Genomic DNA, 16,755 nt, shown 5'->3' with positions numbered 1-16,755 from the left:
GGTAGCCCCACCCTGCCACCATCCACTCCCTCCGACTGCCCCCCACAGAAACCACAACCCATCCAACCCCCCCTGCTCCCTGTCCCCTGATCACCCCCCCCCAGGACCCTTGCCCCAACTGCCCCCCAGGACCCCACCCCCTGTCTAAGCCCCACTGATCCTTGTCCCCTGATTGTCCCCTCCTGGGATCCCACCCCCTATCTAAGCCTCCCTTCTCCTTGTCCCCAACTGCCCCCTCCTGAGACCCCCCCCAACTTCCCCCCCCCCCCAGGACCCCACCCCCTATCTGTCCCCTGACAAACCCCTGGGACTCCCATGCCTATCCAACTGCTGCCTGTCCCCTGACTGCCCCCCCGAACCCCTGACCCATCTAACCTCCCCTTCTCCCTGCCCCTGACTGCCCCCCCAAACCTCCGCCCCATCCAACCCCCCTGCTCCCTGTCCCTTGACTGCCCCCCTGGAACCCCCTACCCCTTCTCCAACCCCCCAGCCCCCTTACCGTGCCACTCAGACCAGCGTGTCTGGCTTCGTGCAGCGCCAGACACGCTGCTGCATACATGCTGCCATGCTCCCCTGCGGAGCCACAGGGCCCCCCTCCCTCCCCAGCATCTGCCTTCCAGATTTGAACACCTCAAAATTCAGGAATGCTCAAGCTCAGTTTGGGCAGCTGTTACTTCATTGCTCCCAAATCAAATATACTGATCCACTGTAACTTGCTGTAGAAAAAGTAGGATAAAATTGAGGAAGAAATGCTTCCCAGTGGTCTTATAATATGCATCCAGATATCCTCCAATCACACAAGCTGAAAATTGTTCCACTTTACTGCAGTTCTGTAACCAGATGGGAACCAATCCTGTCTGTGTTCTGTGCACATCTAAAATTCCTGCTGAATGACCTGCCCCGGGAGTGAGTTACCAGTGACGCAGGGCTGCGGTGGAAGGAGGGTGCAGGTGGGGGGGGGGGGGAGCCCAGGGCTGGGGCGGCAGGAGATGTGTGTGGGGGGCAATGGTGGGGGGATGGGGGGATCCCAGAGCTGGGGCGGCAGGGTGTGTGTGTGGGGGGGAGAGCCCAGGGCTGGGGTGGCAGGGGTGTGCGGGTGGGGGGAGGAGCCCAGGGCTGGGGCGGCAGGGGGGTGCGGCGAGGAGCCCAGGGCTGGGACGGGGGGCAGCCAAAATTTTTTTTGCTTGGGGCAGCAAAAAACCTAGAGCCGGCCCTGACAAAGGTTACAGATTTCTAGTGGCTGAAAGCTCCATGCTGTGTCTCAGATATAGCACCTGGGCCAAGTAACCCACCATCCGTATAGTCTCCCTCATACAACCAATGAAATTGTTGCATGCAGATTCGCTGTAGAATCAGGGTGACGGTTGGTTGAGTTTCCTCTATCCCAATGGTCGAGGACTCTTGGCATGGCATAGACATGTGCCTTGCTGTCTCTCAGATGTTATTCATAAAGTCAAAATGGCCGAGAACTAAAAAACTGGATAGTAACAGACAGTGAAACCCAGTATGATTGCAACTGGTGATATTCTGAACCAAAAGAGCTCTCAACCATGCTTGAAGCTGTTTCCATTGCTTTACGCTGGTTCAACAGACATTCTAGGTTTCACAGTGATACACAGATGGAGTGACACACCTGGAATCTTACCTATATAATAATCCTGGAATCTTACCTTGAATCAGGGTTACCACCTGGGATAATGCTCTAAAGATAGCAGGCCCCAAAATAATGTTCCTCTCTTTCCATTTTACTTTCAGAGTGTTCAACCAGATTCTTCTTCCCCTCGACATGTAAGTCAATACGTATGCCATTTCAGTGCCCTAGTGGGTCCAGCACTTCCACCATTAAGGATTAACTCTCTTTACCTGAGTCCTTAGCATTTGGGGAGAAGTGCCATCTTTGGGATGAAAGACTTCTATTATTGTACAGGATTGGGAAATTTGAGTATTTAATTCCAATTATAGCTTTCTGTGGGTTGGGCAAGTCACAACCTCTTTGCTGTAGTTTTTCAATCTCTAAAATTGTGACTATTTAACTCTCAGGTGTATTATGAGGACTAGTTATAAAGCACTTTTGAAAATGGAAAGAGTTCAGATTGTTACTGTTGAAGACTGAGAGCAGAAAATTTTATTAAGCATGTATTAGATCGGTGTGACAGAAGTTTATTTTACTTGTGACCTAAGCCAGAGGTGAGAAACTATATCAGGCCTCTTAAGGAAACTATGTACAGTATTGTAGGTGGTGATTACTGTATTTTTTATTACATATCTAACAGTCTAGCTTTTTAGCAATAGCAAAATCTGACCAGTAAATACAAAATGTTTCTTAATTTGAGGTATACATCTAATAAAAACAAACACATTTTTCAGTTTTGTTTACAAGAACACTTGGAGTATAGTCTGTTGTTTTCATCTCTCAGTAAGGAATGTTGTTTAAAAACCTGATGAAGAATAAAGGTAAATCTGTTCGTCTAGAAAGGCATTGAACATTGGAGCCATAAGTGTCCCTGTCTTTACAGCAATATAAGACAGATTATAAAAACTCCTTGATGCACTTAAATATTCTTTAAGAGATGATGACAAACTATGGGAGAGGGCTTTTGAGAAAAGGATGGACAAAAATTAAAATTTGTGGTTATGTGAATTTATCATTATAAATGTGAAGAGCACATTTCTATCCAGTAATGAAACAAATCTTCTATCATTTTCAGGGTCATAATCGTATCATAGCCTATAGTAGGCCTGTTTATTTCTGTTTGTGTTGCGGTCTTATATGGTTGTTGGATTATGGCAGCAGAAATACATCTACAACAAGGTTCAGGTTGTATGGAGTGGTTTTCACCAACCCGTTGCTGCTGCTGTCCGCCAGGGACTTAGTTATAGGTGAGTTACTTTCTTGTACATGAACATCCAATTACCGGGATATTATTAACCATGGGTTAGAGTTGGCTATTCCACCACAATGGAGGCATTTTAGGCTTTTATTATCTAAATCTCAGGTCCAGATCTCTGTGTCAGACTGTTGCAGCACTACATTCTGACCCTAGTTCACTCTCCTTTCATTTGAGAGAGCAGCTTTAGGCTTTCTGGTGTCCATAACAGAGCTTTGGAGTGTGAAAATTTTCCTCTCTCAAACCGCTAGGAATTTAAAATAAGTGTATCACTGGTGGTGGTGATGTGTTTATTATTTGTATTTGTATTACTGTAGGGTGTAGGAGCCCTAGTCATGTACCAGGACCCCATTGTGCTAGGCACTGTGCAAATGTGGAACAAAATATGGTCCCTACCCGAGGGAGCTTACACTCTATAAGACAAGAGGCAGCAGATAGCTACAGACAGACTGGGGAGTACAAGTAAACAATGAGACAATATTGGTCAGCATGATTGGCAATGGTATCTTCTCCAGGCTCTGTCCATCTTTGAGACAGCTTTCAATGTACTTTAACTCTCGCTCTACTGTCTAAAAATCCACTTCTTAATCCTTTCCTTCCAATATTCTGCTCAGGTAGACTTGTCTCAACCCATGCAATTTGTACTTGTGTTGATAATTGTGCTCATAAAACCCAGTGAACAGTGCATCACCGCTAAATTCTTCTCTTCTTTCTGAACAATTAACACTAATTTATTTCAGATAGAGACAGTGCCTTCAAAGCAGCTAGTAACAACACTGAGGGCACTGTTTCACAAAATGTTTTGCATTCCACAAAGAACTGTACATTGGTGGCAAACTTAAACTGCTAAGGAGAAGCAAAGAGCACAGATCTGAACCACAAGACCACCAGAATTCGTTCACGCCTGGAGAAGTAAGACTTGTCTGCCAGAGAACACAGACGCAGGGCAAGACAAACCTCAGAGTTGATTGGTTTCATTGACATGTGCTGGCATCAGACTAATGAGAGCTCAACTAGGACATCTGTTATCATTTGGCCACCAAGTGGGACTTGTGGACCTGGTTCATAGTCTAAATCCACTCCAAATGTCTGTCAGAGAACAGTGCTACAACAGTTCAATACAGATAGTCTGAACTAAGATGGGAGAGAAGGAGCTTAAGATATCTCTATTGTGGTGGAAAAGCATATATAACCTATGTGTAATGTCCAATCGAATGGTTGCCCTCCATCTTGGGGGGCGGAGAGGGAGGAAACAGGGATGGAGGGAAACTAGAATTAAAGAAACAAACATCTTCTCTTCTTCAATTTGTAAACTTATTTATCAGTTACAGTGAGGTTCTTCTGACTGTTCAACAAACCTATGGTGGCACAATAAAAGCCAGGGTGAAATTTTGGCCCCGTTGAGTTAAATGTGGCCAGACTTTCCCCCCCTAGAGTTCTACAGTTGATCTGATGAGAGGCATGAGAGTCTTCATTCTAGTGAGTGAAAAATTTACAAGACTTTATACCTGAAGACCCTCTTCCATGATCTTTACTATGTGAAAATGAAAAGCTTGTGATATAAAAGTCCAGTCATGTTAGACTGGCTCACACAGATTTTACTGGTGATTAAATTGGGAGTCAGCGAAGATGTACTTATCCCTCTGACTGTTGGAATGCCGTGACTAATCTAAGTTGGAGATGGAAGTTAAAGTGAAGTCTAATATAATTGGAAACTGTTAGAAAGTCCATATAGTATAGCCATAGCAATGTTGGATTGTATCTTGTTTGACTATATCACAGAGCTTAAAGAAACTATGAGGAGTATTGCAGTATATCAGATTTTCCATACTCACTTTTTTCACCTTTCTTTTCCGTAGTATTTACGCTGTGTTTCCCTATAGTATTCTTCATTGGTCTCCTGCCTCAGGTGAATACATTTGTGATGTACCTCTGTGAACAGCTGGATATTCATGTCTTTGGTGGCAACGGTGAGTGCAGCTTTTATGTCAAAGATAGAGGGAAGTATTAGACCAGGCAACTGCTACCATTTTCCAAATCAAATTAATAATGTAATTTAAAAGTCTATTTAGTAACATGATTTCTAGGTCTGGGCTTAAAATACAGAACCTACTGAAGTCAGTGAAAAGAACCCATACTCATTCACGTAGCACAGTTCTGTAACAAAGAGCAATTCCTTTCACAGTGTAAAATACTTGTGCTTTTACAAGTATAAGTAAAATACTTGTGCTTTTACAGTAAGCTTATTGTTTCAAAAAGTTGCAAAATAACTCACTGGTAGAAAATTCAATTCTGGGGCAGGGGAGAAAAGGAAAACTGTCACTTCCCTTTAAAAACCTACCAAATGTACATCCAGTAAGAGACTTGTACTTGGGTGGGGGGCAGAAAAATGGTCCATTCACAGAAGAATATTCCTTCAATTGTTGTGTTTGGTATCTAGATACGATGGTAAAAAGCAGATCATGAATGCCTAAGATATGTAGAACTCTGACATCTTTATAATATCAGAGCGCTTGCAGTTCCCACTTCAAGGCAGGTGAAAGTGTACCTGTATTGAGAACTCCTTATTCCCTCCCCATCTCCTTGTTGTTCTCTACATTACTTAAGGATTGCTTACTGCTTCTCCCTCACTTATGCATCCTAAAGTTTCCCTACTCTTATCCACATCTGACCAGGGCCAAACTTGGTTTTAAATACGTCAACATAGCTACTTAATTAGCTTGTGACTTAACTGTTGAGCACTGCTAAGAGATCTTTTCTTTTCATCTCAGATAAGTTATGCATACTGTACTCTCTTCAGGGCCAGGGAATACAAAAGAGCAGCCCTGTGCCCAATACATTTCTTTGACTAATTTTAGTTGTGGCAAAGATGTAAACATCTTCAGTGTACCTGTATCTGTGAGGGTTCATGGACACAGTTTAAATACAGTAACTCCTCGCTTAAAGTTATAGTTATGTTCTTGAAAAATGCGACTTTAAGCAAAACGATGTTAAGAAAATCCAATTTTCCCATAAGAATTAATGTAAATAGGGGAGGTTAGGTTACACACACACACACACACACACACACACACACACACACACACAAAATAAGTTTTAAACAAACAATTTAATACTGTACACAGCAATGATGATTGTGAAGCTTGGTTGAGGTGTAAGTCAGAGGGTGGGCTATTTCCCAGGGAATGTCTTACTGCTAAATGATGAAATAGCACCTGGCTAAGCCCTCAAGGGTTAACACGTTGTTAATGTAGCCTCACACTCTACAAGGCAGCCCAAATGGAGGGCGGGGAGACAGCATGGCAGACAGAGACACACACCCTGTGTGTGTGTGGGAGAGAGAGATGCACATTAGACTCATAGACTCATAGACTTTAAGGTCAGAAGGGACCAATATGGTCATCTAGTCTGACCTCCCGCATGATGCAGGCCACAAAAGCTGACCCACCCACAACAGAATATTCCAGCCTGCGAGCCCTGCCCTATGCTGCGGAGGAAGGCGAAAAACCTCCAGGGCCTCTGCTAATCTACCCTGGAGGAAAATTCCTTCCCGACCCCAAATATGGCGATCAGCAGTACCCCGAGCATACAGGCAAGATTCTACAGCCGGATCCTCATTTTACCCGCGATGGCACGTTAATGCCTAATTGACTAAAATCACGTTATCCCTTCAAACCATTCCCTCCATAAACTTATCAAGCCTAATCTTGAAGTCAGAAAGGTCTTTCGCCTCCACCGTTTCCCTCGGAAGGCTGTTCCAAAATTTCACCCCTCTGACGGTTAGAAACCTTCTTCTAATTTCAAGCCTAAACTTCCCCACGGCCAGTTTATATCCATTCGTTCTCGTGTCCACATTACTACTGAGCTGAAATAATTCCTCTCCCTCCTTGGTATTAATCCCTTTGATATATTTAAAGATAGCAATCATATCCCCCCTCAGCCTTCTTTTGGTTAGGCTAAACAAACCGAGCTCCTCGAGTCTCCTTTCATAGGAAAGGTTTTCCATTCCTCGGATCATCCTAGTGGCCCTTCTCTGTACCCGTTCCAGTTTGAGTTCATCCTTTTTAAACATAGGAGACCAGAACTGCACACAGTACTCCAAATGAGGTCTCACCAGCGCCTTGTATAACGGAAGCAGCACCTCCCTGTCCCTACTAGAAATACCTCGCCTGACGCATCCCAAAATCGCATTAGCTTTTTTCACAGCCACGTCACATTGCCGACTCATAGTCATCCTACGATCAACCAGGACTCCGAGGTCCTTCTCCTCCTCCGTCACTTCCAACCTATGCGTCCCTAACTTATAACTAAAATTCTTATTAGTCATCCCTAAATGCATCACCTTACACTTCTCACTATTAAATCTCATCCTATTATTTTTACTCCAATTTACAAGGTCATCCAAGTCTCCCTGCAGAATATCCCTATCCTTCTCCGAATTGGCAATACCTCCCAACTTTGTGTCATCCGCAAACTTTATCAGCCCACTCCTACATTCGGTTCCGAGGTCAGTAACGAATAGATTGAATAAAATCGGACCCAAAACCGAACCTTGAGGAACCCCACTGGTGACCTCCGTCCAACCCGACAGTTCACCTTTCAGTACTACCCGTTGCAGTCTCCCCTTTAACCAGTTTTTTATCCACCTCTGGAATTTAATATCGATCCCCATCTTTTCCAATTTAACCAATAATTCCTCGTGCGGGACAGTATCAAACGCTTTACTAAAATCGAGGTAAATTAGATCCACCGCATTTCCTTTATCTAGAAGGTCTGTTACTTTCTCAAAGAAGGAGATCAAGTTGGTTTGGCACGATCTGCCTTTCGTAAACCCATGTTGTAATTTGTCCCAATTGCCATTCACCTCAAGGTCCTCAACTACTTTTTCCTTCAAAATTTTTTCCAAGACCTTGCATACTACAGAAGTTAAACTAACAGGTCTGTAGTTACCCGGGTCACTTTTTTTCCTCTTCTTAAAAATAGGAACCACATTAGCTATTTTCCAGTCCATCGGTACCACCCCCGAGTTTACAGATTTATTAAAAATTATCGCCAAGGGGCTTGCAATTTCTCGCGCCAGCTCCTTCAATATTCTAGGATGGAGATCATCCGGTCCGCCCGATTTAGTCCCATTTAGCTGGTCAAGCTTGGCTTCCACCTCTGATACTGTAATGTCAATCGCCCCTCCTTTATTCCCCTCTGTCCTGCTCCCTCTATTCCTAAACCCTTCATTAGCCTTATTAAATACTGACGCAAAATATTCATTTAGATATTGTGCCATGCCTAGATTATCCTTAATCTCCACTCCATTTACATGCTTCAGCGGTCCCACTTCCTCTTTCTTTGTTTTCTTCCTATTTATATGGCTATAAAACCTCTTACTATTGGATTTAATTCCCCTCGCGAGGTCCAACTCTACACGGCTTTTGGCCTTTCTCACCGCATCCCTACATGCTCTGACCTCAATAAGGTAGGTTTCCTTACCGATCTGCCCCCTCTTCCATTCTTTGTACGCTTTCTGTTTTTTCTTAATCGCCCCTTTGAGATGCCCGCTCATCCAGCTAGGTCTAATTCTCCTGCCTACTAACCGTTTCCCCTTTCTCGGGATGCAGGCCTCGGACAGCTCGTGCAACTTCAGCTTGAAATAATCCCAGGCCTCATCTGCCTTTAGCTCTCTAAGTATGTTAGCCCAATCCATTTCCCTAAGTAGTTGCCTTAGTTTATAAAAGTTGGCCTTTTTGAAATCGTAAACCTTAGTCACAGTTTTATTTCTGTTAATCCTTCCATTTAGTTTAAACCGAATTAGCTCATGGTCACTCGAGCCAAGGTTGTCCCCTACTAACATTTCCTCAACTAGGTCCTCACTACTCACCAGCACCAAATCTAAAATGGCATCCCCCCTCGTCGGTTCAGCTACTACTTGCTGAAGGAATTCATCTGCTAGCACGTCTAGGAACATCTGAGCCCTATTATTGTTACTAGCATTTGTTCCCCAATCTATGTCTGGGAAGTTAAAGTCCCCCATGATCACACAGCTCTTATTAGTTTTTACTTCCTTAAAAACATTAAATAGTTCTCTGTCCGCATCCAGGCTAGATCCCGGCGGTCTATAGCACACCCCAAGCAGTATCTCAGGGGAGGCTCTAGTAGTTCTTTTACCCAGTGTAATCATTGCCCAGACAGACTCTGTCTTATCCATTCCATCACTTATTATTTCTTTACATTTTAGTTCATTATTCACATACAGTGCCACACCCCCACCTTTACCTTTTTTCCGGTCATTCCTAAACAGCACATACCCTTCGATACCTGTACTCCAGTCATGACTACAGTTCCACCACGTTTCGGTTATTCCTACGATATCAGGTTTCATTTCTTGGACCAGGAGCTCCAGTTCCTCCATTTTGTTACCTAGGCTTCTCGCATTGGTGTATAAACATCTTACCGTATGCTGTCTGTCCTTTCTCCCATTAGTTATGCACTTTGGTACGGACCCCCTAGTGTCCATCCGCCCCGTCCTTCTAATGTCCAATTCCCTACCCCTATCTATATCTGTGCTTATCTCTTCGCCCTCATTTTCAGTGTTGGAATCTGGCGTGGAGATTAACTGGACATCCCCCAACCGTCTCCCCCAAGTTCCTAGTTTAAAGCCCTTTTGATGAGATGAGCCAGCCTTCCTCCCAGAAGTCTATTTCCTTCCCTACTCAGGTGAAGTCCATCCCGCGAGAACAGCTGTCTGTCCCCGAACGCCTCCCAGTGGCCATACATCCCAAAGCCCTCCTTATAGCACCACTCCCTCAGCCAGCTATTTATCCTCACAATTCTGTCTGCCCTTTGCTGTCCTTCTCTAGGAACAGGCAGAATCCCACTGAAGATAATCTGAGCCTCAACTTCCTTAAGCGTCTTCCCCAGCCTGGCATAATCTCCCTTGATTCTCTCTAGCGAGAACCTAGCCGTGTCATTCGTTCCTACATGAAGGACGATCAAGGGGTTCTTACCTGCTCCCTTTAGGATCCTTTTCAACCGCAGGTCCACATCCCGTATCTTAGCTCCCGGCAGACAGCACACCCTTCTGTTTTCTGGGTCCGCCCTGGTTACAGGCCTGTCTAACCTCCTCAGTAAGGAGTCCCCAATCACATACACCTGCCTTTGCCTAGGGGCAGCGCAATCTACCAGTCTATCCCCTGTTCCCTGCGGCCGTAAGTCCTGTCTGTCTCCATTTACCCTTATAGTCCCCCTATTGCCACCCTGTATCCCCCCGGGGCTGAGTATTGATGCTGTCTCCATCAACTCCTCCCCCCTGTCTATTGGACTAGCTGCCCTTCTTTTCTTCCTCTGCCTCCCACCATCAGTTACCACCTGCTGCGTCCCCTCCTCGTTAGCCAAACACCCAAACCTGTTCCTGAGTTCTATTTCCCCCTCACTAGCCCTCCTTTTCCTTGGCCTGCTTCTCACGGTCACATGCTTCCACTGCTCTTGTTCTCCCCCCGACATTCCCCCCTCACAGACCATAGCCCCCGCTTCCACCTGCACCCTTGAGCATTCCCCTTCAATTACCCCTTGCCTTTGCTCCATTAGCTGTTCAAACCCCCTTCTAAACTCTACCAGGGTCTCTACCTGCATCTCCAACCCCCGAACCTTTTCCTCTAACAGAGCAAGTAGGCGGCATTTCATACAAACATACCTCTGATCCGTTGCACCTGCTAGGACTATATACATACCACAGCTGCTACATGCTTTCATCTGCATTGCGTCCCCTGCTGCCTGGCTCATGGCTGCCATGGTCTCTGCCTGCAGCCTCTGGGGACACAAAGCACACCGACCACCGCGCCCTTCCACCTCCCCCTGTAAACTCCCACTTAAACTCCCCTGTTTGCCGACCGCTGCTCGCTGCTAGCTGCTCGCTGCCTGGCTGGGAGGCCTCTTTTATAGGTCCCCTAATCAGCCAGGCTCCGCCCCCTAATCAGGGCTCGGGGCTCAGCACACTGCCCCTACAGGCCTCTACACATACAAGCACCACAAAGACAGACGCAAGTACAGATACCTTCTCCTCCAATGAGACTCACTCCCACTTAAACTCCCCTGTTAGCCGCCCTGTTTGCCGACCGCTGCTAGCTGCTCGCTGCCTGGCTGGGAGGCCTCTTTTATAGGTCCCCTAATCAGCCAGGCTCCGCCCCCTAATCAGGGCTCGGGGCTCAGCACACTGCCCCTACAGGCCTCTACACATACAAGCACCACAAAGACAGACGCAAGTACAGATACCTTCTCCTCCAATGAGACTCACTCCCACTTAAACTCCCCTGTTAGCCGCCCTGTTTGCCGACCGCTGCTCGCTGCTAGCATTGCCACTCTAAGTACATTGCCTTTTTAAGTAGATCAGCAAGCTCCCTCCATTCTGAGCCCTGTCGTGTGTCCCCCTGCTCTATGGAGATGGGGTAAGCGGGGGGCAGGAGCAGGGCGGAGGGGGACACCCTGACAGCACCCCTCGTCTCCTCCCCTCCCCTGCACAGCAAGCAGAAGGCTCCCAGAAGCAGCTTCAAGGCAGCACATGGCAGTGGGGGTAGGGACAGCTGAACTGCTGGCAATTGATAGCCTGCTGGGCAGCTGCCGCACAGGGAACTTAAGGGAGCAGGGAGCCGGTCCATCCTGGTTCAAAGCCCCCACCAGCTAGCTCCAAGGGGCTGCTCTTTCTGCAAGCACTGGACAAAACAGGCGGCTGCCAAACAACGTTATAAGGGAGCATTGCGCAACTTTAAATGAGCATGTTCTCTAATTGATCAGCAACGAATCAACGTTAACCGGGACGACTTTAAGTGTGAGGAGTTACTGTATTAGGTATACATTTAAATTAATACCTTTCCTGCAGCATCCTTGTGTTCTCAGATTTCTGAGCAGACATTTTCAGTCATGCAGTGCTCCTGATGCAGTGTTGACTTGCACTTTCACTAGGATTTGAAAATATCTCACTCATCACTTCATTACCAAACTCACCTATTGTGTTACCTAATCTCCTTATCCCAAAACATATGCGTTCAATACTAGCTGCCCACCTTAACTTTTTCAGTGATGTGTTTCAAAAATACTTTTTGGCAAGAAATATTCATCAACAAAAACCAAAATGAGAACAGATTATATAAGTTAGTAGTGCTATCAACTATGCAGGGCTCCGAATTTAACCTTCCATAAGAGTATCAAGTGTCAAATTGCCTCCAGCTTCTAAATTTATATTTTGTTTATAAAAGAGAAAATATTCCCTGGTTTATTGCTGAGAATTAAGAAGATTAATCACATAGGTCCAACATAGGATTAGCTTTCAGCTACTGCGTTTGCTGCAGCAATAGTTGACTATTCCCAAGGCAGTGCTGTTGAATAAATGGTAAACAAAACATGTAAATCATGCTCAGCTAAAAAAATAACTTGTGTGGGAGAGAGAGACTGTATTTGCGAAGTAGGAATTGTTAGAATTTTTCTAACATCTGAGCAGGTACTGAAGCAACGAAGTGTTGCAATTTTTGTAGTTTTTTGTTCAGTCAACTTTAAAAAGTCTTATGTCTTCAAATTTGTGCAGCTGATCCTTTTCTCCCCCCCCCCCCTTTTACTTCCAGCCACTACAAGCCTGCTTGCAGCTCTTTACAGTTTCATCTGTAGTATTGTGGCAGTAGCATTACTGTATGGATTGTGTTATGGTGCCCTGAAGGTGAGCAGTACATTGATAGTATATAAATAAATATTTAGGATTTGATTCTCCTCTGCCTTTCCCTTTTGTCTACTTATTTACATTTGTGAAAAGTGGGTGTAAAGTGTTACCATTCTGATTTGGTAAGGTTTTACACTTACTTTGCCATATGTTTAATTTCATAAGATCATGTAACAATCTAATACGCACTCGTGTTCAGTGAAGCTCTCCCCATCTCCCTTAAATTTATTTTCTGCACTGATTCTTGTGTGGGGCACATAACAGCTGGTCAACTACTTGCACTGTCTTCATGCGTTGGTGTTTTTCCTAATTCATCCAAAAGGTTGAATTTGAAAACTCACTCCCGATGATGCAAATTAGAAATAAAATATTTTTACATGCTAATTTTGAAAAGAAAGCAGGGTATAGTTTGCTCTGCTGATGTGGTGAATATCTGTTTATGGGAGAGGGATTGAGAGGCAGCTGACAAGTGCAAGGGAACAAAGAAAAATGTATACTTGCTCAAAGTACAGTTTTACTCTGAAAAACGATTATTATAAAAATGACACTCTGACTTCCATGTTTGTGTGTAGTGTGTCATTGATTTCTAGGTCAAATGTGCTCAGTTTACAAGTAAAATGACTTTTTCTAACTGTCAGTCCTGCATGCTCAGCCTGGGCTCTGAGAGTCAACCTAGCTTCTTTTATTACTTGTGATGATGGAAAGATTTACTAGCCAAATTGTGCCCTTGGTGAACCTATAGATCCGCAATCATTTTCAGTATCTTTGCAGGGGTGTAACTGATTAGATCATAGTAAACAAATCAGTTGATATACAAGATAGAACAAAACTTTGTTAAATCAATCTGATCCCTGCAGGTCCAGCATAGTAGGAGTAAAAGAATAAATATTTTTTCATCTAAAGTCAGCAAACGTTACAAAAGGATTAGTTCTATTGAGTAAGAAGGTGACACTTTTTTACATAGTCAATTTTCAGAATGGAACTTCAATTTGAATAATTTTTAAGGGATTATGATCATGCGGTATGTGGTAAATAGTACGTACAGTACATTAAAACTGTTGAACATTTAATTACATGGGTAAATTACATACGACTGTGTGGTACTTGTAAAATAAACTTCAAATAATAAAACTATTGCAGTCTTCTAAAACCAAAATGAGGATTCCTTGTGAATTACTTTTGAACCCAAGTGAACAGGCACACTAATTTATTATAGCCTTAGATGGAGTTTACTACCAGGTTTGGGCTGCATTCCCAAGCAATCCGACTCCAAGAAGACCTGGTCCCAGTGTGTCAACAAGTACCACAAGGGAAAGTTGAAAACAATTTATTATGGTGTTCATATGGTATTCGCCACTTACATAACATGGTTATAGGCAAACTAGAAGCGAATATGTAGATATTTATGAAATAAGCACTAATTATACAAATAAAGTGTATGAACATGGGCATTCTAACCTTATGCTTGATCAGACGGTAGCACTCTTAGGACATGATCATTAAGGTTAATAGGAGTTTTCCGTTGACTTGAACAGGAGACAGTTCAAGTCTTTATTTAACGGGAATAAAAACTGATTAAAGGCTTTAACTTACAGAAAGTATAGGTGAACATTTTAACAAAATACCTTTATTTTGAAAAGCATATGACTTTTTTCATCTTTCTTTTTTCTTATTAATTTACAAGTTTTCTGATTTGTGATACTGATTTTATATATCCTTGTCTTTCTGTTAAAATTTAATTCTTCTGTCCCCAGGATTCTTGGGATGGCCAGCATATTCCAGTCCTCTTCTCAATATTCTGTGGCTTGTTAGTAGCGATATCCTATCATCTCAGCAGACAGAGTAGTGACCCTTCTGTACTTTTGTAAGTGTCTGACTGTATATCTGTCCTCAAGGCAACTCTCAAAGGAGATACATTGTGATCATTAGTAGAAACCCAGTAGTACTACTGAAACTGATGTTGGTCCAACCCTGTGGAAAACAAAAGGGAGGGATGAGTGATGGTCTGGTACTTAGGATGCTGGCTGGGAACTCTCAAAACCCAGGTACAGTTCCCTATGCTGCCACAACTTCCTTTGTGACATTGGGCAAGTCACTTAATCGCTGTCTGAGTTCCCTATGTATGCAATAGGGATAATTATACTTACCTACTTCATAGAGGTGTTGCAAGAATAAATACATGAAAGGTTGTGAGCCACTTAGATACTATTGGTAAAGAGGCCATAAAATACTTTGAAAAGCTTCTAAATGTGGCCATATCACGCTTTATTATTAGTAGCATATACTAAGAGTTTGGCTGCTTGGTCAATATGGCCCTACAAATTAAAGGAGTGTGGGTTAGTCTGTTAGAGCTTTAGTTAGTACTAGAGTCCTTGGTTGCCTATTTTGCATTTGGACCAACAGAGACTACTTGGGGGTTGGGGGTGGAAAATCTGAACAGATTTTATTGAGCTTTTCCTTTCAGTAAAAGAGAGATGAGGCAAACAGGTAGGCTTACCTTTATATACCTGTTGAGATTTCTAAACTCCTTTAAGTAAGTTGAGCCACAAAAGATAGCAGATCGGGACCGCTTATGTTCTATTAATTTGTAATAGGCCTCTTATTTTGTTACCTCTTCTAAACCCACCCAAATCAATGTATTTATCACAGTGAATTCTTGCTTTGCATCTTTTTAGCTCTTTAGTACAATCAAAATTTTTTCCTAATTCCGAAGACAAAAACCCAGAGGATCCTCTGTCTGAAGTCAAAGATCCTTTACCTGAAAAACTTAGAAATTCAGTGGTAAGTAGGCTGGCTTTTTGTAAAACTCAACCCAGACATATACTGAATCCTGGCCAATAGAGTATGTACTAGTTTAGTGTTGAGTTAGTTGGAATTTGTTAGCACTATATACTCTGCAGTCCAGGGCTGGGACTTTCAGGGAGTAAGGCATTCAAGTCCCATTGACTTTCATTTGACTTCAAGAATTTTAGGTACTTATATTTAACACGGTGAAAAATAACTCCTTAAGGATTGAGTTAATGCTAATCGGTATTTGAGTCGAAATTTTACATTCAGAAGACCAATTGCATCTACCTTTAGAATGCATTTCCACTTTGAATATAAAATGCTGAGTCTGTTGCTTCATTGACTATCCGTATTGAAACGACACTGTATCTTTATCTATACACCCAATTAAAAATGCACAGCCTTGAGAAAAAGTATTACCAGTGCCTTGACAATATAAGCTATCAAAAAAGAGAGACAATTAGGAAGGCCAGAACTCCCAAATGATAGAGCAGTGAAGGATAATTGATGATGTTCTGTAATTCATGTTCATAATTTAATATGTACCCAAATAAACACAGTAATACCTGGTGTGTGTATGAAGGCTCAAGTGGAAAAGAGTGATAGTTGCCAAAAGATGTTAACTCAGTATTTTTGGATAAACAAGAGCTTTGGGCAATCCAGCCCACAAACAGAAACTAAAAACTAAGGAAAGCTGGTGCATTTTTTTAATGAAGAATGAGTTGCTTCTAGTAACACTGGAGACTTGCTCTGTTGACTTAATTTTATCATCACATTCTTTGGATACCTAGAGTAAATCCACTGTAAATGCTTGTGAAAATAACAGTATCCAGTTGTTATCCTGTTTCACATAAACAAGCAGTAAGTGAGAAACCTAAGAAGCTTAGTCTATTTAATTTATCCAAGAGAAGATTAATTGTGTTCTAAAAGTACCTGCACTGGGAGAAGATTTACTGATAGATAGTATGGGGCTCTTTAATCTAGCAGACAAAGACATAACATGATCCAATGGTTGCAAACTGAAGTTAGACAAATTCAGAAAATAAATAATGTATGTGCGGGCGTTATTTTTTTTTTAATAGCAAGGGTAATGAACCATTGGAAAAATTTACCTAAGAATGTGATGGATTCTTTCATTTGAAGTCTTTAAAACATGATCACGTCTTTCTAAGAGATGCTATAGCACAGCAAGAAGTTATGGGCTAGATGCAGGAATTACTGGGTGAAAATCTTTGGCCTGTGTTATGCAGGAGGACAGACTAGATCACAGTGTTTCTTTCTGGCCTTAAAAGCTCTTAATTCAGTTACATACATTGAGGCAATAGGCTCAAACTTTGGAAGGGAAGAATATCCAGAATGAAAGTGTTTTGTCCATTAACTTTT

General features: G+C 43.1%; 1 protein-coding gene across 2 annotated transcripts in view; it reads left to right on the top strand.

Annotated features, from left to right (window-relative positions):
• PCNX1 (pecanex 1) overlaps positions 1 to 16,755 on the top strand; it is a 130,991-nt gene that overhangs the window by 74,370 nt on the left and 39,866 nt on the right. For both annotated transcript variants that reach the window (XM_065404495.1, XM_065404494.1), the window contains 6 exons: positions 1,756 to 1,788; positions 2,709 to 2,880; positions 4,748 to 4,858; positions 12,494 to 12,585; positions 14,340 to 14,449; positions 15,261 to 15,366. In XM_065404495.1, the coding sequence (XP_065260567.1) occupies positions 1,756 to 1,788; positions 2,709 to 2,880; positions 4,748 to 4,858; positions 12,494 to 12,585; positions 14,340 to 14,449; positions 15,261 to 15,366 (624 nt within the window). The remainder of the gene's footprint in view (positions 1 to 1,755; positions 1,789 to 2,708; positions 2,881 to 4,747; positions 4,859 to 12,493; positions 12,586 to 14,339; positions 14,450 to 15,260; positions 15,367 to 16,755) is intronic.

Source organism: Emys orbicularis, chromosome 4 (genome assembly GCF_028017835.1).
Source record: "Emys orbicularis isolate rEmyOrb1 chromosome 4, rEmyOrb1.hap1, whole genome shotgun sequence".
NCBI lineage: Eukaryota > Metazoa > Chordata > Testudines > Emydidae > Emys > Emys orbicularis.
This window is presented reverse-complemented; position numbering and strand designations above follow the sequence as displayed.